The 26,073-nt window shown below is 52.9% G+C and overlaps 2 protein-coding genes across 5 annotated transcripts in view; one reads left to right on the top strand and one right to left on the bottom strand.

Annotated features, from left to right (window-relative positions):
• RYR1 (ryanodine receptor 1) overlaps positions 1-21,187 on the top strand; it is a 168,570-nt gene extending 147,383 nt beyond the window's left edge. The window contains exons 90-105 of the mRNA XM_073016520.1: positions 139-945; positions 2,082-2,152; positions 3,092-3,236; positions 5,634-5,720; positions 7,036-7,287; positions 8,168-8,298; positions 10,408-10,450; positions 11,904-12,034; positions 12,132-12,192; positions 13,779-13,925; positions 14,168-14,302; positions 18,482-18,638; positions 19,545-19,609; positions 19,697-19,797; positions 20,134-20,185; positions 20,937-21,187. Coding sequence (XP_072872621.1) covers positions 139-945; positions 2,082-2,152; positions 3,092-3,236; positions 5,634-5,720; positions 7,036-7,287; positions 8,168-8,298; positions 10,408-10,450; positions 11,904-12,034; positions 12,132-12,192; positions 13,779-13,925; positions 14,168-14,302; positions 18,482-18,638; positions 19,545-19,609; positions 19,697-19,797; positions 20,134-20,185; positions 20,937-21,032 — 2,481 coding nt within the window. The 3' untranslated portion in view covers positions 21,033-21,187. The remainder of the gene's footprint in view (positions 1-138; positions 946-2,081; positions 2,153-3,091; positions 3,237-5,633; positions 5,721-7,035; positions 7,288-8,167; positions 8,299-10,407; positions 10,451-11,903; positions 12,035-12,131; positions 12,193-13,778; positions 13,926-14,167; positions 14,303-18,481; positions 18,639-19,544; positions 19,610-19,696; positions 19,798-20,133; positions 20,186-20,936) is intronic.
• A 63-nt stretch (positions 21,188-21,250) lies between these two features.
• Positions 21,251-26,073, bottom strand: part of MAP4K1 (mitogen-activated protein kinase kinase kinase kinase 1) — a 28,956-nt gene continuing 24,133 nt past the window's right edge. For 3 of the 4 annotated variants that reach the window (XM_007996700.3, XM_037991631.2, XM_037991630.2), the window contains 2 exons: positions 25,834-25,889; positions 21,251-21,428 (listed from right to left, as the gene is read on the bottom strand). In XM_007996700.3, coding sequence (XP_007994891.1) covers positions 21,359-21,428; positions 25,834-25,889 — 126 coding nt within the window. In that variant the 3' untranslated portion in view covers positions 21,251-21,358. Of the gene's footprint in view, positions 21,429-24,598; positions 25,151-25,833; positions 25,890-26,073 lie in introns of those variants that run through there. The other variant, XM_073016517.1, reaches the window with a different exon arrangement.

Here is a 26,073-nt window from a genome sequence, read left to right as displayed (position 1 = left end):
GACCCTGTCTCAAAAACAAAACAAAATAACAATGCATTTAGAACAGCGTCTGCAGCGGTGACCCCTTGTAGCTGCCACTGCTGCTGTCCGAGCCCCCGCTGACGGTGCCCCTATCCTGTCTGCCGCCCCGCGCTTCAGGTGAAGGAGTCCAAGCGCCAGTTCATCTTCGACGTGGTGAACGAGGGCGGCGAGGCCGAGAAGATGGAGCTCTTCGTGAGTTTCTGCGAGGACACCATCTTCGAGATGCAGATCGCCGCGCAGATCTCGGAGCCCGAGGGCGAGCCGGAGACCGACGAGGACGAGGGCGCGGCGGAGGCGGGCGTGGAGGGCGCGGAGGAGAGCGCGGCGGGCCCCGAGGGCACGGCGGCCACGGCAGCTGCAGGGGCGACAGCGCGGGTGGCGGCGGCCATGGGCCGGGCCCTGCGCGGCCTCAGCTACCGCAGCCTGCGGCGGCGCGTGCGGCGGCTGCGGCGGCTCACGGCCCGCGAGGCGGCCACCGCGGTGGCGGCGCTGCTCTGGGCAGCCGTGACGCGCGCAGGGGCCGCGGGCGCGGGGGCGGCGGCGGGCGCGCTGGGCCTGCTGTGGGGCTCGCTGTTCGGCGGCGGCCTGGTGGAAGGCGCCAAGAAGGTGACGGTGACCGAGCTCCTGGCGGGCATGCCCGACCCCACCAGCGACGAGGTGCACGGCGAGCAGCCGGCCGGGCCCGGCGGAGACGCAGACGGCGAGGGTGCCAGCGAGGGCGCAGGAGACGCCGCGGAGGGAGCTGGAGACGAGGAGGAGGCGGTGGACGAGGCTGGGCCGGGCGGCGCAGACGGGGCGGTGGCCGTGACGGATGGGGGCCCCTTCCGACCCGAAGGGGCTGGCGGTCTCGGGGACATGGGGGACACGACGCCTGCGGAACCGCCCACTCCCGAGGGCTCTCCCATCCTCAAGAGGAAGCTGGGGGTGAGAGAACAGGCGGGGGCTTTGGGGTTTTGGAAAGATGGGGGATTGGAGGGAGGAAGAGAGCCCGACTGGGTGGAAACACACCGAGAGGAGAGAACTGGCCAGAGGGATAGACACACGCAGGGCGCACGCACCCACGCAGGACGCACCCATGGAGGACGCACGCGGGGACAGAGCGGGAGCCGGGCAAGAGAGACGCTCAGAGACAGAGGGATACACAGACGCACAGAGACTTAGAGATGGAGACCTGGAGAAAGGGCCGGGGGGAGAGAGTGCACGGCCCGGGAGAGGTACAGAAAAGGATACCTGGAGAGCCAGAAAGAGTAAGAAACCCAGAGACCAAATTAGAAGGCAAGAAAGACCAAAACTAAGCCGGGCGCGGTGGCTCACATCTGTGATCCCAGCACTTTGGGAGGCCGAGGCGGGCGGATCACCTGAGGTCAGGAGTTTGAGATCATCCTGGCCGCCGTGGTGGAACCCCGTCTCTACTAAAAATACAAAAATTAGCCGAGCGTGGTGGTATGCGCCTGTAATCCCAGCTACTTGGGAGGCTGAGGCAGGAGAATCGCTTGACCGGGAGGCGGAGGTTGCAGTGAGCTAAGATGGTGCCACTGCACTCCAGCCTAGGTGACAGAGCCAGACTCCGTTTCCAGAAAAAAAAAAAAAAAAAAAAAAGACAGAAAAAGAAAGAAAGAAAAGGAAAGGAAAAGAAAGACCAAGACTAAAAAAAAGTTTCCAGACAGGGTCAGGGCCACTAGGAAAAGACCCTCGGAGATACTGGTGTGGGAATGAAGTAGCCCATGGAGGAAGGAACCCCAAACATCCTCAGGCCCTTGGTGCTGGGAATGCCTTGGCGGGGCGCGGAGGTCAAGGTGGTGGGAAGCAGTGGGAGACAAGCAGAGCTGCACTTGGAGTCAGCCCGACCCTACGCAGTGCTTTGGGCAAAGGTCTTCACCTCGATGAGCCTCAGTTTCCCCTCTGTAAAATGGGAATCATAATCTCCCTCTTTCTGGTGGGGGGAAGTGTAAAACTTAGATTACCCAGGGGAAATAAGAAAGGAGATGAGAGGAACCGGCAGGCAGCCCTGAGAAGTGCTTGGGGTGGGAACTCAGCCCTGATGCTTGCCTCGCCCCTAGGTGGATGGAGTGGAGGAGGAGCTCCCGCCAGAACCGGAGCCGGAACCAGAACTGGAGCCGGAGAAAGCAGAGTGAGTGACCTTGGGGCCGAAGGGCCCAGCCCCTGTCACTGCCTCCCTCCTAGACTGGGAGCCTCCAGAGGTCAGGCCCGGGGGCTGTCCTGGCCACCCTGTGTCCTTGGCATCACCCAGCCCAGACTCAGGCACGGAAGAGGGGCTCTGAGAAAAAGAATCAAGAAATAAATGCTCCAGCTTGAGCAATATAAAAAAAAATTAAAATTGGCCGGCCGCGGTGGCTCACGCCTGTAATCCCAGCACTTTGGGAGGCTGAGGCGGGTAGATCACAAGGCCAGGAGATCGAGACCATCCTGGCTAACACGGTGAAACCCTGTCTCTACTAAAAATACAAAAAAATGAGCCGGGCGTGGTGGTGGGCACCTGTAGTCCCAGCTACTTAGGAGGCTGAGGCAGGAGAATGGCGTGAACCGGGAGGCGGAGCTTGTGGGGAGACTGAGGTGGGAGGATCGCCACTGCACTCCAGCCTGGGTGACAGAGCAAGACCCTGTCTCAAAAAAAAAAAAAAAAACAGAGAGAAAACTAAAAACTCCCATCTAACCGCCAGGCCGTCACATGTGCCTTCCCTCTGCCTGGAACACAGGCCCCCATGCCTCCTCTGAGTCTCTCTCATCCTTTCCAATTCTCCAGGACACCTGACCCCCTCCTAAGCTGAGGAAGTGTCTCTTCCAGATTCCCACAACCCCCTGAGCTTCCGGCATCCCAGCCCTGACCACTCTGGGCTGTCACTGCCTGGTGTCACTGTCACTGCCTGTCTCCCACATTGGACTGGAGCCTCATAAGGGCAAGTCCTGATTATCTCATCCTCCCATGTACCCAGCACCATGCAAACCTGGGCCAGGCATGGGGCGGGCCCCTGATGAATGGTTTTGAATGAATGAACTCATGCATTGCCTGCCCAGGCACCTCCTGACCTCTCTCTGTCCTGCCCTGCAGTGCCGAGAATGGGGAGAAAGAAGAAGTTCCCGAACCCCCACCAGAGCCCCCCAAGAAGCAAGCACCTCCCTCACCCCCTCCAAAGAAAGAGGAAGCTGGGGGCGAATTCTGGGGAGAACTGGAGGTGCAGAGGGTGAAGTTCCTGGTGAGGATCCAGCCAGGTCACCTGAACCTTCTCCCTGGGAACCCCACCTTTGGTGCCCACCTCTCCTGCTCCCCCTGTTTTTGAGTTCACCTGTTCAAGCTCATCTCCAAGAAGAACCCTAGCTGGGGAGAAGGCAGAGGCATCCCCAGACCTGAGGACAGGGTAGCATTTTCAGATGGCCCTCACTTGGTTCTTTGTCCCCTCCCTGCTCACAATCCTTATTCCAACCCCCACACCTCTGTTCATCGGGGCCACCCACCCACACTTCCACCTCCATCCTCTATCCAGAGCTACATTCAATGAGGCCACCGCTCTGGCCTTCCCACCGTGGCCTGTTCTTGGCTGTCAGCCTTTAGAGTCTTAGTCCCTCCATTACTCCCAGTGCTGCTGTGGAGGTCTGAGCTCTCTCCCAGTTCCTGGGGAAGCGCTCATCTCATCCAGGCCAGGAGGAAGGGTGGGTGTTGGGAGGCAGGTCCCAGGGTCCCCTCCATCCTGTCTCCTCTCCAGGCCTGGCCTGATAGGAGGGGGTAAGGGAGGCTGGACATGGTGGCTCACGCCTGTAATCCCAGTACCTTGGAAGGCCCAGGCAGGCGGGTCGCCTGAGGTCAGAAGTTCAAGGCCAACCTGGCCAACATGGTGAAACCCCATGTCTACTAAAAACACACACACACACACACAAAAAAAAAAAAAAAATTAGCCGGACATAGTGGTGTATGCCTGCAATTCCAGGTACTCAGGAGGCTGAGGCATGAGAATCGCATGAACCCAAGAGGCAGAAGTTTCAGTGAGCCGAGATCGCGCCACTGCACTCCAGCCTGGGCGACAGAGCGAGACTGTCTCAAAACAAAAGTTGCAGGGGAGGGCGGTGAGGGAATCATGTGGAATGAAGGTGGTTCGTGAGAATTTGTGGGAAGATTGAGGGATGGAGGGAAAGGTGGAGAGAAAGAGGGAGAGATGGAAGATGTTCCCGGCCGTGTGAGGGGGCTCATGCCTGTAATTCCAGTACTTTGAAAGGCCAAGGTAGGAGGATCGCTTGAGCCCAGGAGTTTGAGACAAGCCAGGGCAACACAGGGAGATCCCTATCTCTATAAAAGAATTTTTTTTTCTTTCTTTTTTTTTTTTCTTTGCTCTGTCGCCCAGGCTGGAGTGCAGGGGCGCGATCTCAGCTCACTGCAAGCTCTGCCTCCTGGGTTCAAGCCATTCTCCCACCTCAGCCTCCCAAGTCTGGGACTACAGGCGCCCACCATCACACCTGGCCAATTTTTTGTATTTTTAGTAGAGATGGGATTTCACCATGTTAGCCAGGATGGTCTTGATCTCCTGACATTGTGATCCGCCCGCCTCAGCCTCCCAAAGTGCTGGGATTACAAGCATGAGCCACCACGCCCAGCCGAATTTTTTTTAATCTTTTTTTTTTTTTTTTAATTACTGCTCCTTGCAGAGCAGGGCTACCCTATAGGCAGTGCACCCAGAGTAGCCAAAATTGTTTTTTTAATTAGCTGGGCGTGGTAACACATGCCTGTAGTCCCAGGTATTCAGGAGGCTGAGGCGGGAGCATCACTTGAGCACAAGAGGTTGAGGAAGCAGTGAGCTATGATTGCGTCACTGCACTCCAACTTGGGTAACAGAGCAAGACCTTGACTCAAAAAAAAAAAAAAAAAAAAGTTCTCTTTCATCTTCTGTAAAGCAGACAGGGTGACCTCACTCAGGGAGCAGCATGCCAAATGGCTTAGAGCTTGGACTCTGGAGCCTGACTGCCTGGGTTCAAATCCCAGCTCTGCCACTCATTGGCTATGTTACCTTGAGCAAGACTCCACTTCCCTGAGCCTCAGTTTCCTCATCTGTAAAGTGCGCATAACGGTAGTACCCACTTCACAGTGCCGTGCTGAGCATTAAACAAGTTCTTGCAAATAAAGCTCTTAGCCCAGATGTTGGTATAAGCAAGCACTCAATAAATAGGAGGTTGAGGCGAGGTGCGGTGGCTCACACCTATAATCCAGCACTTTGGGAGGCCGAGGTGGGTGGATCACCTGAGGTCAGGAGTTTGAGACCAGCCTGGCCAACATGGCGAAATCCCATCTCTACTGAAAACACAAAAATTAACTGGGTGTGGTGGTGCACGCCTGTATTCCCAGCTACTCAGGAGGCTGAGTCATGAGAATTTGAACCCAGTAGGCAGAGGTTGCAGTGAGCCAAGATGGCGCCACTGCACTCCAGCCTGGGTGACAGAGCAAGACTCTGACTCAAAAATAATAATAAATTAATTAATTAATTTATAGGTTTTAGGAACAGATATTGAGAGCCCAGGTGCTTTGACTGTGGGTAAATGATGGGATGAATTCTCCAGGGAAGAGGCTGATCTGTGAGTGCTTTCTCTCTTTTTCTCTTCTCTCTCAGAACTACCTGTCCCGGAACTTTTACACCCTGCGGTTCCTTGCCCTCTTCTTGGCATTTGCCATCAACTTCATCTTGCTGTTTTATAAGGTGCTGGTCCTGAAGGGCTGGGAGGGTCAGGCCCTTATCCATGCTGTGGGATGGGAGGCTCAGCCCCCATCACAATTTCAGGGTTCCTCCGGTGAAGTGACAAGGCATTGGGCTCAGGGTCCTTAGGAGGGTTCAGGCTGGACACCTGGATCCTGGGACCCCCCTCCATGGGGGTGAGTAGGGGATACCTGGATCCATCTGGGACAGAAGCCTGAGTGCCTGTGGGAGTTAGAACAGGAGCAGGAGCTGAGTTCTCTGCTCAGCTCGGCCACATGCCAGTCCTGTGTGCCTGGCTGCAGGCCCTCAGCTCTCAGCAACACCCACTGATTCCGTTAAACATCTTTGCTTTCACGTAAGCTAAACAGAAGTTTGCATGGAGGAAGAAACAGTCCGCTCACAGAATGAAAGGAAAGGGCTAAGAACCAGGCCTCCTGAAAGACAAAGGGACCCTTGGGGTCTTGCCAGGGGTCTAGATAACAGGACAGTAAGGTAGACTAGAGAGATCGAAGCATGGCTTCTGTGGGACCCAGTCCTGCTCCACCGCCCACTGGTGCATGACGTTAGGCAAGGTGCTTACCGTCCCTGAGCCTCAACCCTCTCATCTGTAAAATGGAATACCTCTTAGTGCTATGGGGATTGAAAGAGGATAAGGCACCAGGCACAGTGGTTCACGCCTGTAATCCCAGGACTTTGGGAGGCCAAAGTAGGTGGATCACCTAAGTCAGGAATTCAAGACCAGCCTGGCCATATGGTGAAACCCCATCTCTACTAAAAATACAAAAACATGAGCTGGGCATGGTGGTGGGCACCTGTAATCCAAGCTACGCAGGAGGCTGAGACAGTAGAATCCCTTGAATCCAGGAGGCAAAGGTTGCAGTGAGCCAAGATTGCACCACTACACCCAGGCTGCGTGACAAGAGCGAAACTCCATCCACCCCACCAAAAAGAAGAGGATGAGTATGTGTAAGGCACTTAGAGCAACAGTACCTGGCATATAAAAAGCACTGTGTAGATGTTTAACTGCTACTAATTTTCGTGTTAGTGTTAATATTAGTGGGCAGTCTCTTTAGAGCTCCACTATGAAGATGAAGCAACTCTGTCTTCAGTTCTGTGTCACTCAGTTCGACAGGCTAATTCCCAGGTCAGAGACTGATTTGCTAGCTAGGGCCCTGGTCCCACCCCTTGATCTTGATTGACAGCCACACCAAGACTGTATCTGGTATGGCCCCAGTCCAATCTCAGGAATGGAGGCTCAATTTTGTGAGTGGGCTCTGCATGTGGCAGACCCACAGCTGGATCTCTGTCCCCATTTCAGGTCTCAGACTCTCCACCAGGGGAAGACGACATGGAAGGCTCAGCTGCTGGGGATGTGTCAGGTGCAGGCTCTGGTGGCGGCTCTGGCTGGGGCTTGGGGGCCGGAGAGGAGGCAGAGGGCGATGAGGATGAGAACATGGTGTACTACTTCCTGGAGGAGAGCACAGGCTACATGGAGCCCGCCCTGCGTTGTCTGAGCCTCCTGCATACACTGGTGGCCTTTCTCTGCATCATTGGCTATAACTGTCTCAAGGTGAGCCCATGGCCATGGTTCTGGGGCAAGGGCCTATTGGCTGGGTGGGGGTGGGGGCGGTGCTGGAGTACTGGCTGGGGCTGGGGACCCTCACAGTGGCTGGGACAGAGGGGGCCCAGGGTTGGGGTGAGGGCTGGGGAACTGGGTACAGGATTGGGGTCTCCAGCAAGGATGATAGGGGTCTCCAGCAAGGATGACATTCAAATTGGGAACGGTCTTGATACTTTACTATTGGATGAACTTTACTATTGGAGTTCTTTGGGCTTAAAACTTTCATACATGCTGTTCCCTCTGCCTGCAAAGCTTTGCTCCGCTTCCACCTCCTTGCACCTGCCTCTGTTTTATTCATCCTTCAGTTCTGAGTTCAGGCCTCCCTCCTTGGGAAGCCCTAGGTGGCATCAGGCACCACTCCTGGACTCCCACAGCTCCCCTGTTCTCACATCCTGGACCGATCCCTCTGCCTGTGCCCCACCCCCCGATTGTGGCCCTGACCCCTCTATGCCCCTATATCCCCGCCCTGACACCCCTGCCTGTGCCTCCCCACTGCCAGCCCTATCCCCTCTGCCTGTGCCCCCCAATTCCAGCCCTGACCCCTCTATGCCCCCCATCCCGGCCCTGACCCATCTATCTATGTACCCACATTCCAGTCATGACACCCCTGCCTGCGCCTCCCCCATCCCCGCCCTGACCCCTCTGCCCATGTCCCCCACATCCCAGTCCTGAGCCCTCTGCCTGGACCTCCTCATTTCTACCCTTATCACTGGGAAAGCACTTCTGATGTGGGGTCACACACAGACTCCAGCAAGATCTCATGGCTTCTGCTGAGACTGGTCCGGCCAAGGTGCCTGACACCCACCCTTGGCCTCCTCCCACTGTCCAGGTGCCCCTGGTAATCTTTAAGCGGGAGAAGGAGCTGGCCCGGAAGCTGGAGTTTGACGGCCTATACATCACAGAGCAGCCCGAGGACGATGACGTGAAGGGGCAGTGGGACCGACTGGTGCTCAACACACCGTAAGGACCCAGCCCCCACCTCAGGGTGGCAGCAGGAGGGGACCTGGGTTTCCACCCAGTCCAGGCTGGGACCCCAAAAAAACTAAGGTTTCAGGCCAGGCATGGTGGCTCACATCTGTAATCCCAACACTTTGGGAGGCCGAGGCGGGCGGATCACGAGGTTAGGAGTTGAAGACCAGCCTGGCCAACATGGTGAAACCCCGTCTCTACTAAAAGTACAAAAATTAGCTGGGCATGGTGGCGGGCACCTGTAATCCCAGCTACTGGGGATGAATCAGGAGCATCACTTGAACCTGGGAGGTGGAGGATGCAGATCACACCATTGCACTCCAGCCTGGGCAACAAGAGTGAAATTCCATCCCCCATGCCCCTGGCAAAAAAAAAAAACAAACCTAGGGTTTCAGTCCCTGCAGGCCCTGCCTCATTCTCCCCAAGCCTTACTCTTCCTTTCCATAAAAGAGGCACATTTCCCGTGCATTACAGCATCTGTGTGGGTGAGGGTGGCACACGGAGATTCCTAGACTTGAGGCCTGGAAGTTCCTCTTCAGTGACTCTGGGGTGTGAGCCCAGGAACCCGTGTTTTAAACCCTGTCTCCCAGTGTGATTCTTACTCAGGCGCAATGAGTGCAAAATAAAAAGACATGGCCGGGCGCGGTGGCTCACACCTGTAATCCCAACACTTGGGAGGCCAAGGTGGGCAGATCACTTGAGGTCAGGAGTTCGAGACCAGCCTGGCCAACATGGTGAAACCCCATCTCTACTAAAAATACAAAAAGTAGTCTCTACTAAAAATACAAAAATTAGCCAGGCATGGTTGTGGGCACCTGTAGTCTTAGCTACTGAGGAGGCTGAGGCATGAGAATCACTTAAACCTGGGAGGTGGAGGTTGCAGTGAGCCGAGATTGTGCCTCTGCACTCCAGCCTGGGTAACAGAGTGAGAGTCCGTCTGAAAGAAAAAAAAGAAAAGAAATCATTAGGGGCCTTAGGGGCCGCACTCAGTGGCTCACGCCTGTAATCTCAGCACTTTGGGAGGCTGAGGCGGGAGGATCCCTTGTGCCCAGGAGTTCAAGACCAGCCTGGGCAACATAGGGAGACCTCTATCTTTAGAGAAAAAAAAAACTAAAAAGTTAGCCAGACATGCTAGCCTGGTTAGCGCATGCCTGTAGTCTTAGCTACTTCGGAGGCTGAGGCAGGAGGATCGCGTGAGCCCAGGAGTTCCAGGATGCAGTGAGCTATGATTATGCCACTGTCCTTCAGCCTAAGTGACAGAGCAAGACCCTATGTCTGGGGGAAAAAAAAGAATAGGAATTGGAAGTGCAATGAATCGAAGCACTTCAAATAATTGTAAATCTGTGAACTCATAATCAATCGTCACTCCACCCTCTCAAACAACAAAACTCGGTAGCCATACTTGAGGATGTTAGAGCATCAATTTGTCACTTGGAAAACTGGTCAATAAAGGGCCAGAATCATGAAATTAAATGAAATCAACCAGTATGAGGAAGGAGGCAGTTCCACTGGAGTTGGTGCTGGGTCAGGCTGCTGGTTTGGACTCCTTCCCGCCGGTCACCAGAGCCTCTTTATCAGAGTGCCATTCTGAGGTCTTTTTTGCACATCTGGCTCTGAATGCAAATTCTCTGCCTCATCTGGGGTCCAGCAAAGATGGCAGGGGGGTCCCCACTGTTAAAGGTTCCTACAAGAAAAGCAGTGGAGCCAGGCACGGTGGCTCACACCTGTAACCCCAGCACTTTGGGAGGCCAAGGCGGGTGGGGGGATCACCTGAGGTCAGAAGTTCGAGACCAGCCTGACCAACATGGCAAAACCCAGTCTCTACTAAAAATACAAAAATTAGCCAGGCATGGTGGTGGGCACCTGTAATCCCAGCTACTCAGGAGGCTGAGGCAGGAGAATCGCTTGAACCTGGGAGGCAAAGGTTGCAGTGAGCCAATAACACACCACTGCACTCCAGCCTGGGCGACAGAGTGAGACAGAGAAAAAAAAAAAAAACAATGGAATTTCAACCCACCCCCCAATGTGACTGACAGCTCCGATCCCTCTGGCCCTAACATCTCACATTCACGCGCGCGCTCTCTCTCTCTCTCTCGGCAGGTCTTTCCCCAGCAACTACTGGGACAAGTTTGTCAAGCGCAAGGTGAGAGGACATGGATGCACTGGGTCCTGGATTAGGTCCCTGCCTGCCACCAGGTCGTCACAGGCTTGCCGAGCACTTGCTTGGTGTGTGACCTTGGGCAAGAGGTTTTTTTGCCTCTCTGAGTAGCACCTCAGTTTCCCCACGGGGAGATGGGTATAGTAAGCACATTTCCCTTTCTTGAATGGGCACATGGAAAGAGCAGAGCATCAAGGCTGGGCGCGGTGGCTCACACCTGTAATCCCAGCACTTTGGGAGGCCAAGGTGGGCGGATCACTTGAGGTTAGGAGATCAAGACCAGCCTGGCCAACATGGTGAGACCCCGTCTCTACTTAAAATATAAAAAATTAGCCGGTGTGGCGGCGGGCGCCTGTAATTCCAGCTACTTGGGAGGCTGAGGAGGGAGAATTGCTTGAACCTGGGAGGCGGAGTTTGCAGTGAGCCGAGATCGCGCCACTGCACTCCAGCCTGGGTGACAGAGCAAGACTCTGTCTCAAAAAAAAAAAGAAAAAGAAAAAAACAAAGTGGTAGCCGAGTGTGGTGGCTCATGCCTATAGTTCTAGCCACTGGGGAGGATCGCTGGAGTCCAGGAGTTCAAGATCAGCCTGGGCAATACAGTGAGACCCCCTCTCAAATAAATAAAGCAGTGGAGAGGGGTGGGGAGTGTGCGTGTGTTCTCCAGGAGAGGTTGCTGTTGTGTATCAGCAGCCCAGAAAAGGTCATATTCATTAATAGGGAGGTGAGAGGTGAGCCAGTGGAAACGTGAGGGAGGTGTCCTAGACCGGGGAAACAGGCAGTACAAAGACCCTAAAGCAGAAATGTGCCTGGCACATTTGCGGAACTGTGCAGAGGCCAGTGTGGTCGAAGGGGTGACAGGGGCCCAATTATATAGGATTCCTGGCCTACCTACCTGAAAGTAATAAATTATTTTAATTAATTTGACTAATGAATTAGCTGGACCTTTAATGCTTTTGGATCCTACCCCTAAGGATCTGAAGAAAGCTGTGGCACCTTCCTCTCAGAAAAAAATGCACCCACCCCCGGCCAGCCATGGTGCCTCACGCCTGTAATCCCAGCAGTTTGAGAGGCCCAGGCGGGCGGATCACCTGAGGTCAGGAGTTCAAGACCAGCCTGACCAACACGGAGAAACCCCGTCTCTACTAAAAATACAAAATTAGCTGAATGTGGTGGTGCATGCCTGTAATCCCAGCTACTCAGGAGGCTGAGGCAGGAGAATCACTTGAACCTGGGAGGTGGAGGTTGTGCTGAGCAGAGATGGCGCCACTGTACTCCAGCCTGGGCATCAGAGGGAGACTGTCTCAACACAAAACAAAACAAAACAATGCACCTCTCATTTCTCGTTCAGAGTTTGGAGTGTCCCCAGAACCCCCTTGCAGGCCACGACACACACCCACACTCCAGCTGTGTCTACACAGCTTGACGCTCTCTTGTGCAGGTCCTGGACAAACATGGGGACATCTACGGGCGGGAGCGGATTGCTGAGCTACTGGGCATGGACCTGGCCACACTAGAGATCACCGCCCACAACGAGCGCAAGCCCGACCCGCCACCAGGGCTGCTGACGTGGTGAGCCCAGGATGCTCCTGCACAGGCCTGGGGCATGCAGGGGAGGTGACTGGGGTCTCACACTCAAGCATATCTCCTCCGACCCCCACCCCCACAGGCTCATGTCCATCGATGTCAAGTACCAGATCTGGAAGTTCGGGGTCATCTTCACAGACAACGTGAGCAGGGGCCCGCAGATTGGGGAGGGACTCTGCAGGGGTGGGGCGTTAAGAGGATTCCCAGCTTGGGGGATTCCTGACCAGAGAATGACTCCTGGGACCCTGAGTGGCTATGACCCTAGGGTACCTTCTTACCCACACAAGGCTCCTTATCCCCCCAGACATCGTTTTATTATTATTACTATTTTTTTTAAATAGCTGGGATTGGGTGGGGTGGCTCACGCCTGTACTCCCAACACTTTGAGAGGCCAAGGCTGGTGGATCACTGGAGTCCAGAGTTTGAGACCAGCCTGGGCAATATAGTGAGATCCTCTCTCTACAAAAAATTTAAAAATTAGCTGGGGCTGGGCGTGGTGGCTCACACTTGTAGTCCCAGCACTTGCGGAGGCCGAGGCAGGTAGATCACTTGAGGTCAGGAGTTCAAGACAAACCTGGCACTAGGCATGGTGGCAGGTGCTTGTAATCCCAGCTACTCGGGAGGCTGAGGCAGGAGAATGGCTTGAATTCAGGAGGTGGAGGCTGCAGTGAGCCAAGATCACACCACTGCACTCCACCTGGGTGACAGAATGAGAATCTGTCTCAAAAAAAAAAATTAGCCAGGCAGCCAGGCACAGTGGCTCACACCTGTAATCCCAGCACTTTGGGAGGCAAAGGCAGAGGATTGCTTGAGCTCAAACATTTAAGACCAGCTTGGGCGACTTTTGTAGAGACGGTGAAACCCTGTCTCTACAAAAAACACAAACATTAGCCAGGTGTGGTGGCACACACCTGTAGTCCCAGCTACTGCAGTGGGAGGATGGCTTGAGCCCAGGAGGCAGAAGTTTCAGTGAGCTGTCTGTTCACCACTGCACTTCAGCCTGGATAACAGAGTGAGACCCTGTCTCTAACAAAAAACAGAGAGTGGCCAAGTGCGGTGGCTCAGGCCTCTAATCCCAGCACTTTGGGTGGGGAGGCCGAGGTGGGTGGATAAATTGAGGCCAGGAGTTAGAGACCAGCCTGCCCATCATGGTGAAACCCCAGCTCTACTAAAAATACAAAAATTAGCTGGGTGTGGTGACCCACACCTATGGTCTCAGCTACTTGGGAGGCTAAGCAAGGCTAAGGTAGGCTTAGCCTCCTTCACTTGGACCCTGGAGGTGGAGATTGCGGTGAGCTGGGATTGCGCCATTGCACTCCAGCCTGGGTGACAAGAGTGAAACTCCATCTCAAAAAAAAAAGAGGAAGAAATGAGGGAGTTTCACTATGTTGCCTGGACTGGTCTTGAACTCCTGACCTCAAGTGATCCTCCTGCCTCAGCCCCCCAAAGCACTGGGATTACAGGCATGAGCTACCACACCCGGCCCAGAACATCCTTTGGCTTCCTCAGTGTGCCCTTGGATTCCCAGATTATTTCCTTCTGCAGGGGGCTCTCATCTCCCCACAGGATGCCTTCTCACCCAGAATGCCCCGTCCTCCATGTACTCCCCAGCCAGGGCTGGCACCCGACCCCCAGGGCATAGCTGACTCTCCCGAGTGGCCCCTACCCTCCAGAGTGCTCCTCATGTGTCCCTGCCTTCCCCCTGACACCTGGCCCTGTGCGCCCACAGTCCTTCCTGTACCTGGGCTGGTATATGGTGATGTCCCTCTTGGGGCACTACAACAACTTCTTCTTCGCTGCCCATCTCCTGGACATCGCCATGGGGGTCAAGACACTGCGCACCATCCTCTCCTCCGTCACCCACAATGGGAAACAGGTGTGGGGAGGACCTGGCTGTGGGGCATGGGCCAGGAGGGACCAGCGTGGCAGTGGGTGGTGGAGGGGTGAGGGCCGGGCAGCTGGGCTGAGGAGGGGCAAGGCCAGGTGGGGCCGAGCCAGGGATGTGTGGGGCAGCAAGGTAGAGCCACGGGGACTGAACTGGGGCCAGGACCCAGAATGGGTGCGGCCAGGGGAGGGCAAGCCCAGGGCGGAGCTGACTTGGCCCCGTCCTGCCCCCAGCTGGTGATGACCGTGGGCCTTCTGGCGGTGGTCGTCTACCTGTACACCGTAGTGGCCTTCAACTTCTTCCGCAAGTTCTACAACAAGAGCGAGGATGAGGATGAGCCTGACATGAAATGTGACGACATGATGACGGTGAGCCCCTCCCCCAGCACTCTGGGACCCTTCCTTCTCCCATCTGTTGAAGGGGTTAATAATGGTACCTCCAGGCCAGGCGTGGTACCTCCAGTCTGCAATCCCAGCGCGTTGGGAGGTGGAAGCGGGAGGATCACTTGAGTCCAGAAGTTGGAAACCAGCCTGGGCAACAGGGCAAAAATCCCGTCTCTATAAAAAATTTTAAAGATTAGCTGGGTGTTGTGTTGTGTGCCTGGAGGCTAAGGCAGGAGGATCACTTGAGCCCAGCAGTTTGAGGCTTCAGTGAGCTATGAATGGGCCACTACACTCCATCCTGGTAGACAGGGGGATACCTTGCCTCTAAAAAATGAAAATAGTACCTACAGTTTGGCAAGCTGATGCATGCCAGGCACATTTTGGTTTTTTTGGTTTTGGTTTTGGTTTTTTTGAGTCGGAGTCTCGCTCTGTTGCCCAGGCTGGAGTGCAGTGGCACAATCTTGGCTCACTGCAACCTCCACCTCCTGGGTTCAAGTGATTCTCCTGCCTCAGCCTCCCAAGTAGCTGGGACTACAGGCATGTGCCACCATGCCCAGGTAATTTTTGTATTTTTAGTAGAGACAGGGTTTCACCATGCTGACCAGAATGGTCTCCATCTCTGCCTGTGCCCTTGTGATCCGCCCACCTTGGCCTCCCAAAGTGCTGGGATTACAGGCGTGAGCCACCGCGCCCGGCTATGTCAGGTACTTTGAACAGTGCCAGGCAAATGAGTGCTCCACATCTGTTGGCCATTGTTTCAATATTATTTGAGCTGAGTTTTTTTTTTTTTTTTTTTTTTTTTTTTCCCTGAGATGAAGTTCCAGGCTGGAGTGCAGTGACATGATCTCAGCTTACTACAACCTCTGTCTCTCAGGTTCAAGTGATTCTCCTGCTTCAGCCTCCTGAGTAGCTGGGATTACAGGCAAACACTACCACGCCCAGCTGATTTTTGTGTTTTTAGTAGAGCTGGGAGATCTCACTATGTTGGCCAGGCTAGTCTTGAACTCCTGACCTCAAATGATCCACCCACCTCGGCCTCCCAAAGTGCTGGGATTACAGACCTGAACCACCACACCCAGCCTTATTTGAGCTTTTCAAATGGATTATTATTGGAAAGGTACTCAGGGAGCTTGCCCCTGCCACTTATGAGCCATGTGATTTTTGCACAGGCTACTCAACCTCCTTCCTATGCCCTGGGGGCTTCACTTGTAAAATGAGTGTGTAGTAGTAGTTGCTTGTAGGACGAATAGGTGCTCCCTGGCTATCAAAGACTTAAAAGACTTAGACTAGTGCCTTGCACGGTGGCTCATGCCTTATCCCAGCACTTTGGGAGGCTGAGGTGGGCAGATCACCTGAGGTTGGGAGTTCAAGACCAGCCTGACCAACATGGAGAAACTCCGTCTCTACTAAAAATACAAAATTAGCCGGGCATGGTGGCGCATGCCTGTAATCCCAGCTACTCGGGAGGCTGAGACAGGAGAATCGCTTGAACCCGGGAGGTGGAGGTTGCAGTGAACCGAGATCGCGCCACTGCACTCCAGCCTGGGCAACAAGAGCGAAACTCTGTCTCATAAAAACAAAACAAAACAAAAAAAACAAACAAAAAAAGACTCAGACTAGTGCCTGGCACATCCTCAGGATTATATAGATGTTAGCTTCTATCATCATTATCCACAATTAAAAGTTTCATCCAGGCCAGACGCAGTGACTCATATCTGTAATCCCAACACTTTGGGAGGCTGAAGCAAGAGGATCACTTGAGCTTAGGAGTTCGAGGTTGCAGTGAGCTATGATTGCGCCACTGCACTCCAGCCTGGGTACCACAGTGAGACTCTGTCTCAAGTTTAAAAAAAAGTTTCACCCAAGGTATACCCAGCGTTCAATGCATATTTATTTTTTCTCTTCTATTCTAATAATGGTGATCATAGCCCCAATTGATATGAACTTACTAGAGACATAGGCCACAATTAAAATAATCATTTCCCAGGTTTATCTCCAAAGATGTCCTGTAATCTGGCTCCCTGGGTTCCTTCCTGCTCTCAGGACAAAGTCCAGCTCCTCAACCTGACATCTGAGGCCCTTCCAGACACGGCCTCACTGCCTACAGCCTTGTTTTCATTATAGTCACTTATCTTAGCTTTTACTCTAGGATGACTGTGTTCTCTCACATCCTGGGAACACAAAAAGAACAAGTGTATGTCGGGTGCTGTGGCTTACGCTTTTAATCCCAGCACTTTGGGAGGCCAAGACAGGTGGATCATCTGAGGTCAAGAGTTTGAGACCAGTCTGGCCAACATAGTGAAACCCCGTCTCCACTAAAAATACAAAAATTAGTGGGATGTGGTGGTGTGCGCCTGTAATCCCAGCTACTTGGGAGGCTGAGGCAGGAGAATCTCTTGAACCCTGGAGGCGGAGGTTGTGGTGAGCCGAGATCGCACCATTGCACTCCAGCCTGGGCAACAAGAGCAAAACTCCATCTCAAAAAAAAAAAAAAAAAAAAAGTACAAAAATTAGCTGGCTGGGGTGGCACGTACCTGTAATCCCAACTACTCAGGAGGCTGAGGCAGGAGAATCTCTTGAACTCGGAGGTAGAGGTCGCAGTGAGCCAAGATTGCACCACTGCACTCCAGCCTGGGCAACAGAGCAAGACTCTGTCTCAAAAAAACAAAAAAAAAAAACCAAGTGTAAAGTTGTTCCCAAATGCCAGGTGAACCATGCTCCCTCACCACCTCCATTCAGACCCTTCTTGCGGCTCCCCATCCACTGCGGATAAAATCGAATCACCCCACCACGGCTTACAAAGGCTGGGAAGATCTGGCCCGGCCTGGGTCTAACCACAAACCCTCTTGCTTTTTGCTTTCTGGCCGCCTGGTCCTCTTTCAGTTCCCCTAGGACTGCGTGTTTCCTCCTGACTGAAGCCCTTTGCACCTGATGTTCTCTCTGTCCCCTAGCCCAGGCCCGACATACACACGCACACCCCATTCACTTGATACCTCACCTTTCCACTTAAATGCTGCGTCCTACAGGAAGCCCCTGACCACGGGCTGGGCCGGGGCCTACAGAGCCACGTGTCCAGGCCCTGCCTCATCTCTCTCCCTGCTCTCCTGCACGGGAGCTCTATTTTCCAGCCTCACCCAACCATTTTCAGTTCCTTACAGCAGCAAGCTGTATTCTTTCCTCACTGATGGTGTTGCAGCGTGTGGCTTTCTCGGCCGGGAACACTCTCTTCCACCACCCCTCCACCTAACGCCTCCTTTAGGTTTCAGCTCACACCTGCCTCCCCTTCCAGGAAGCCTCGCCTGATCACTTAGGCTGGATCAGATGCCTCCAGTGGGCTGTTAAAGCTTCCAGTGCTTCCCCCAGCTCATCCCTGGTCACACTGTGCCTCCCCACCCCAGCCTCGACCCTCTGTGTGTGCCCTCCCATTCCGGCCGTCACTCCTCTGCCTGTGTCCCCACATCCCAGCCCTCACCCCTCTTTCTGTGCCCTCCCATCCCAGCCCTGACCCCTCTGCCTGTGCCCTCCCATCCCAGCCCTGACCCCTCTGCCTGTGCCCTCCCATCCCAGCCCTGACCCCTCTGCCTGTGCCCTCCCATCCCAGCCCTGACCCCTCTGCCTGTGCCCTCCCATCCCAGCCCTCACCCCTCTGCCTGTGCCTCCCAACCCTGGCCCTGACTTCTGCCTGTGCTCCCCACCCAACCCGGCCCTCACCACTCTGCCTGTACCCCCCCACATCTTGGCCCTCACCCCTCTGCCTGTGGCCCCCCACATCCTGGCCCTGACCCCTCTGCCTGTGCCCCCCCACATCCTGGCCCTGACCCCTCTGCCTGTGCCCCCCCACATCCTGGCCCTGACCCCTCTGCCTATGCCCCCCTATCCCGGCCCTGACCCCTCTACCTGTGCCCCTCATCCTGGCCCTGACCCCTCTGCCTGTGATCCGCACCCAACCTGGCCCTCACCCCCCTGCCCATGCCCTTTCTGTCACAGCCCTAACCATTTCTGGCTGTTGGTCCCTGTCTGATGCTGTATCTCTGAGCCCTTGGAGGGCAGGGCCCAGGGCTGTCTCAGTCATTACCGTGTCTTCAGCCCTGCCTATCCCGGTGCGCTGGCTGGTACTCAGTGAGTGTTGAATGAATGAGTGACCAATGTGCTCCCTTCCCTCAGTGTTACCTGTTTCACATGTACGTGGGTGTCCGGGCTGGTGGAGGCATTGGGGACGAGATCGAGGACCCCGCGGGTGACGAATACGAGCTCTACAGGGTGGTCTTCGACATCACCTTCTTCTTCTTCGTCATCGTCATCCTGTTGGCCATCATCCAGGGTCAGTGCTGGGAGTGGGCACTCAGGGCCCGGAGGGAGGCTAGCTCCGTGGCTAAGAATGCAGGCCCAGGATCCAGTCGGCCTGGATTCATGCCCCATCTCTACCTCTCGCTACTGTGAGACCCTGGGCAAGTCGCCTCTTGGGGCCTCAGTTTCTCCATCTGCAAAACAAGGGCGTCAGTGGTACTGACCTCAGAGGTTGTGATCAGGATTAAGTCAATGCATAGGCGCTCAGTGTCTGGCTCATATCAGTGCTCAATAAAGGCCTGAGATATTTATGTTATACATATACGTATATTATATATAATATATATACATATATATTATATATACATATATTATATATATGTGTGCGTGTATGTGTATATATAAATATACATATATATGTATATACATATATATACATACACACATCTATACATATATATATATATATTTTTTTTTTTTTTTTTTTTTTTTGAGAGGGAGTCTCGCTCTGTTGCCCAGGCTGGAGTTCAGTGGTGCGATCTTGGCTCACTGCAACCTCTACCTCCCAAGTTCAAGCGATTCTTCTGCCTCAGCCTCCCGAGTAGCTGGGACTGCAGGCACGTGCCAACACGCCCAGCTAATTTTTTTTTTTTTTTCGTATTATTAGTAGCGATGGGGTTTTACCACGTTGGCCAGGCTGCTCTTGAACTCCTGACCTCACATGATCCTCCCACCTCAGCCTCCTAAAGTACTGGAATTGCAGGCATGAGCCACCGCACCTGGCCAATAAAGGCCTAATATTATCTTCTTAGGAAGTGAGATTAGGGGTGAGATTAGGGAGATGGGGGATGGAGGGCAAGCCCTGGAGGTACGTAGCTGGAGAGGGAGGAGTCTGAACAAGGTCAGAGGTTGGGCTTTGACTCGTGTCCTGCCACCCCAGGTCTGATCATCGACGCTTTTGGTGAGCTCCGAGACCAACAAGAGCAAGTGAAGGAGGATATGGAGGTGGGTCATGTCTGGGGGTAACCCAGAGGGATTACGGGATTCGGGGGTCAAGTGGGCCTCCACTCTGATGTCTCTTGCCACTCACAGACCAAGTGCTTCATCTGCGGAATCGGCAGTGACTACTTTGATACGACACCGCATGGCTTCGAGACTCACACGCTGGAGGAGCACAACCTGGCCAATTACATGTGAGCACGGACACACTGGCCAATCAGGAGGGTGGGGGGCATGGCTGCCAATAGCCAGGGGCGGGGTCCTTAGCTTTGGCCAGTTAGGAAAGGGGGTGTGGTGTCCATGTGGGCAGATTCCCTGCCAGCCAATCAGAAGGTAAGGGTGGGGACCCGGGCGATGGTTCACACCTGTAAGCCCAGCACTTTGGGAGGCCAAGTGAGAAGGATAACTTGAGGCCAGGAGTTCGAGACCAGCTTGGGCAACATAGCAAGACTTCCTCTCTACTATAAGTAAAAAAATAAAATAAGGTAAGGGTGGTTCAGACTTGTCTCCTGTGGTCCTCTCACCCTCAGGTTTTTCCTGATGTATTTGATAAACAAGGATGAGACAGAACACACAGGTCAGGTAAGGGGGTGTTAATGGGAGGACAGTAGGCAGGACATGGAGTCCTTTAACATAAGGCCAGTCAGTAGGTGGCAGTAAAAAGCTCCTATCAATATCAAGGGTTAAGACTGGGGCTGGTCACGGTGGCTCACGCCTGTAATCCCAACACTTTGAGAGGCCAAGGCGGGTGGATTACTTGAGGTCAGGAGTTCGAGACCAGCCTGGCCAACATGATGAAATTCCGTCTCTACTAAAAATACGAAAATTAGCGGGACGTGGTGGCGCACGCCTGTAATCCCAGCTACTTGGTAAGTTGAGGTGGGAGAATTGCTTGAACCCAGGAGGCGGAAGTTGCAGTGAGCCAAGATCATGCCACTGCACTCCAGCCTAGGCGACAGAGTGATACTCCGTCTCAAAAAAATGGGTTTGGGCTGGGCATCCTGGCTCACGCCTGCAATCATAGCACTTCAGGAGGCCACAGCGGGAGAATTGCTTGAGACCAGAAGTTCAAGACAGCCTAGGCAACATGGCGAGAGAGACCCTGTCTCTATTAAAAAATTAGCCAGGGGTGGTGGTGTGCACCTGTAGTCCCAGCTACTCTGTTGACTGAGGCAGAGAATCACTTGAGCCAGGAGGCTGCAATGAGCTGCGATTGCTACCACTGCACTCCAGCCTGGGCAACAGAGCAATACCCTGTCTAAAAGTATATATATATATATGTCTCAAGGGTTTGAAGATGTGACCAATGAACTCCTTCTATCCCCAATCCTAGGAGTCTTATGTCTGGAAGATGTACCAAGAGAGATGTTGGGATTTCTTCCCGGCTGGCGATTGTTTCCGCAAGCAGTATGAGGACCAGCTTAGCTGAGACCCCCAGCTGGCTCTCCACCCCCACCTCAAGTGCCTTATTCTCACAGCAAGTCCCTTAGTCCCCAAGCTCCTCCCCCTAAGGCAGCTGGGGGAGAGGTGACCTAGTACTGGAAAATAAATCTGTGCTACGCCCCCCAGCATCATTGTGTTGGGCTGTTGAAATTTTGGAGGAGTGGGCATCCAGAAATTGTTTCCCCCAAGAAAAACAAGATGACAGCAGAGGCTGAAGTCACGTTTATTGGAAGAAGAGGACATGCCATGACCACTAGTGTGTCTATGGGGGAGGGGGATGCAAGGACTAGTTCCTAACACCCCCCTAGGGACTCATTCCTGGATGTAGAGGTTGCTGGGAGCAGTAGGATCATCCACTGGGCGTGTCTCCACCACTACAGGCCTGTGGAAGGAAGAGAGAAGTCAGTTCATTTATTCATTCATACGTTCATTGATTCATTCATTCACAAAGTAGTTAACAGAGACTGTGCCAGCCCCATGCTGAACTATAGCAGTGAACGGGCAGACATGGTCCCTGCCCTTGGAAAGCTCTAGAGGAGGAGATCAACATGAATCAGTGAATTACTTGAAAAAAGCATGGCATGCCTGGCAGGGAAACCTAACCCAGGAGGTCAGCCCAGACTCCCCAGAGAATGGATGGTGCAGCCTGAAGGAGGATTAGGAGGGAACTCGGTGAAAGGGCAAGGAAGAGTGTTCTGGCCGGGGAGAACAGCCTGTGCAAAGGATTTGAGGTGGGAGAAAGGCTGGGACTTGGCTGAAGATGTCACGGCCTTGTGGGCTGTGGCCAGGATTGAGTCTTTATCTTGAGGCCACGAGAGGATTTTAACCAGGGAGAGAGTGACACGATCAGATCTGGATTTTAAAATGACCCTTCTGGCATGTCAAAAGGACACAGGGGCTCCTTAAAGTGGTTCCCACTGGCTAAATTTGAGACTCTTTGTGCCTCAAAATAAATAATGACAAGGCCGGGCACAGTGGCTCATGCTTGGTAGTGATAGACTATAACCCACAGAATGAAAATCCCTGAGACCATGCTGGTATAAAGAAAGAAGGGATGGAGAAGACACAGCTCTTCTTTAGAGTAGAATGCCAACTAACACACGTAGAAGGAAACAGAATCAGAAAATCACTATTTATTGTTAGTAACCACCTAACAATAATAGATTCAGAGAAAAAATCAATTGATTCTAAAACTAGTGGGCAGGCCAGGTGCGTTGGCTCACACCTGTAATCCCAGCACTTTTGGAGGCCGAGCGTGATGATCACATGAGGCCAGGAATTCAAGACCAGCCTGGCCAACATGGCGAAACCCCACCGCTACTGAAAATACAAAAATTAGCCGGGCGTGATGATGCACGCCTATAATCCCAGCTACTCAGGAGGCTGAGGCAGGAGAATTGCTTGAACCTGGGAGGAAGAGGTTGCAGAGGCGAGATCGTGCCACTGCACTTTGATGTTTGAGATCCAAGGGGATCTCAAAATGACAACAAAAAACAAACAAAAAACAATAAAACTAGTGGGTGAAAATCTGATGAGAAACAACATATTTACAGACTATTTACATAGTCTCAATGAATCTTCCCCAAAAGATACTTCTTATTACAAAGAAAAACAGAGGCTGGGTGTGGTGGCCCATGCCTATAAGCCCAGCACTTTGGGAAGCCTATGCATGTGAATCACTTGAGTCCAGGATTCCAGACCAGGCTGAGTAACATGGCGAAACCCTGTCTCTACAAAAAAATACAAAAATAAGCCAGGTGTAGTGTGGTACATGCCTGTCATCCTAGCTATCCGGGAGGTTGAGGTGGGAGGACTGATTGAGCCCAGGAGGTCGAGGCTGCAGTGAGCCATGATCACGTCACTGCACTCCAGCCGGAGTGACAGAGAGACCCTATCTTTAAAAAAAAAAAAAGAAAAAGGGAAAAAAAAGCAACTTCACACTGGAGAGAACTGGCTTAACCAAATGATCAAAATTAGTATCACCAGTAACGGGACAAACTAGCATCATGTACTTCCTGAAATGATGCCCTGAGAAAAACGTCTTTCTGCGGTATTCCTGGCCAAAATGCAGAACCTGGAAACCTCAAACACAATCAAGGAATATTCTAGAAAACAGCTTTCCTTTACTCTTGAAAAAGGTCAAGCTCAGGCCGGGTGCGGTGGCTCACACCTGTAATCCCAGCACTTTGGGAGGCTGAGGCGGGTGGATCACCATGTCAGGAGTTCGAGACCAGCCTGACCAACATGGTGAAACCCTGTCTCTACTAAAAATACAAAATTAGCCGGACATGGTGGCGCATGACTGTAATCCTAGCTACTCGGGAGGCTGAGGCAAGAGGAGCGCTTGAACCTGGGAGGCGGAGGTTGTGGTGAGCTGAGATTGTGCCATTGCACTCCAGCCTGAGCAACAAGAGCGAAACTCTGTCTCAAAAAAAGGAAAAAAAAAAAAGAATAATAAGGCAAATGCAGTCAAAAAGATTAATATCTGGCCAGGTGCAGTGGCTCACACCTGTAATCCCAGCACTTTGGGAGGCAGAGGTGGGTGGATCACCTGAGGTCAGGAGTTCAAGACCAGCCTGACCACCATGATGAAAGCCTGTCTCTACTGAAAATACAAAAAAATTAGCTGGGCGTGGTGGCATGCAACTATAGTCCTAGCTATTCAGGAGGCTGAGACAGGAGAATTGCCTGAACCCAGGAGGCAGAGGTTGCAGTGAGTCGAGATCACGCCACTGTACTCCAGCCTAGGCCACTCCATCCCAAAAAGAAAAGATTAACATATGGTTAATCTGGATAAAAGGGAATTTTTTTTGTTTCATTTTTGCAACTTCTCTGGGAGTGTGAGTTTAAAATTATGTCAAAATAAACAGTTAAAATAATTATTTTTAATAGTTAAATTTTTTTTTTTTTTTTTTTTTTTTTGAGACAGAGTCTCGCTCTGTCGCCCAGGCTGGAGTGCAGTGGCTGGATCTCAGCTCACTGCAAGCTCCGCCTCCTGGGTTCACGCCATTCTCCTGCCTCAGCCTCCCGAGTAGCTGGGACTACAGGCGCCCACCACCTCACCCGGCTAGTTTTTTGTATTTTTTTAGTAGAGATGGGGTTTCACCGTGTTAGCCAGGATGGTCTTGATCTCCTGACCTTGTGATCCGCCCATCTTGGCCTCCCAAAGTGCTGGGATTATAGGCTTGAGCCACCGCGCCCGGCCTAAAAATTTTTAATAAGATAAAAATCTAAAATAAAAATGTAGCCAGGGCCGGGCATGGTGGCTCATGCCTGTAGTCCCAGCATTTTGGGAGGCTGAGATGGGCAGATCGCCTGAGGTCAGGAGTTCAAGAGCAGCCTGGACAACATGGCAAAAGCCTGTCTCTACTAAAAATACAAAAATTAGCCAGGCATGGTGGCACGTGCCTGTAATCCCAGATACTCGGGAGGCTGAGGCAGGAGAATTGTGTGAACCTGGTGGGTAGAGGTTGTGGTGAGCTGAAATCACGCCACTGCATTCCAGCCTAGGCAACAGAGCAAGATTCTGTCTTAAAAAAAAAAAAAAAAAAGCCAGGTATGGTGGCTCATGCCAGTAATCCTAACATTTTGGGAGGCCAAGGTAGGAAGATTGCTTGGGGCCAGGAGTTCAAGGGCAGACTCGGCAACATGGTAAGACCCCGTCTCTACAAAAAATCAAAACATTAGCCAGTTGTGATGATGTACGCCTGGGGTCCTAGCTACTCAGGAGGCTGAGGTGGGAGGACTGCTTGAGCTCAGAAGGTCAAGACTGCAGTGAGCTGTGTGTGTACCACCACTTCAGCCTGGGCAACAGAATGAGACCTTGTCTCAAAAATGAAGTAAAATTAGGGCCAGGTGCAGTGGTTCACTTCTGTAATCCCAGCACTTTGGGAGGCCAAGGCAGCTGGATCACCTGAGGTCAGTAGTGTGAGACCAGCCTGGCTCACAAGGCGAAACTCCGTCTCTACTAAAAATACAAAAAATAGCCAAACGTGCTAGTGCACACCTGTAAACCCAGCTACTTGGGAGGCTGAAGCATGAGAATCATTTGAACCTGGGAGGCAGAGGTTGCAGTGAGCTGAGATTGTGCCACTGCACTCCAGCCTGGTCAACGGAGGAAGACTCTGTGTCAAAAATAAATAAATAAAATGTTTTATAAAGAAAAGAATTAAAATTAAAAAATAAAAAAATTGCCCGGGTGCAGCGGCTCATGCCTATAATCCCAGCACTTTGGGAGGCCAAGGCAGGTGGATCACCTGAGGTCAGGAGTTCAAGACCAGCCTGGTCAACATGGTGAAACGCCACCTCTACTAAAAAATACAGTATTAGCCAGGTGTGGTGGCACATGCCTGTAATCCCAGCTACTCGGGAGGCTGAGGCAGGAGAATCGCTTGAAACTGGGAGGCGGAGGTTGTAGTGAACCAAGATCATGCCATTACTCTCCAGCCTGGGCAACAAGAGCAAAACTCCATCTCAATAAAAACTAACTAAATAAATAAAAGAATTGCTGAGCATGGTGGCACATGCCTGTAGTTCCAGATACTCCGGAGGCTGAGGTGGGGGGATCATTTGAGCCTGGGAGGTCAAGGCTGTAGTGAGCCGTGATCGTGCCACTGCACTCCAGCCTTTGAGTACAGTGAGAAACAAAACAAAGAAAATGCCCCCGTGGCTGCAGTGCAGGGAATAGACTCTAGGGGGCAGGCATGGAAGCAGGGGACACCTCAGAATGCTCTCTTCACAGCAGAAGCCCCCTCCCAGGTCCTTCTGCACCCCACCCCACAACATACCTGGGGGAGCCCAGCAGACGGAAAGTGAGGGTAGGGTCTCTCAGCTCCTGTAGCAGCTAGGGAAAAAAAGTGTGTCTCAGTGCCTGGAAGATATTTCCACTGTCACTACAAACATGGCTCCCTTAAAGAAAGCAAGGAGCTGGGTGTAGTGGCTCACACCTGTAATCCCAGCAATTTGGGAGGCCGAAGTGGGTGGATCACCTGAGGTCAGGAGTTCGAGACCAGCCTGGCCAACATGAC

This window comes from Chlorocebus sabaeus, chromosome 6 (assembly GCF_047675955.1).
Source record: "Chlorocebus sabaeus isolate Y175 chromosome 6, mChlSab1.0.hap1, whole genome shotgun sequence".
Classification (NCBI taxonomy): domain Eukaryota; kingdom Metazoa; phylum Chordata; class Mammalia; order Primates; family Cercopithecidae; genus Chlorocebus; species Chlorocebus sabaeus.
This window is presented reverse-complemented; position numbering and strand designations above follow the sequence as displayed.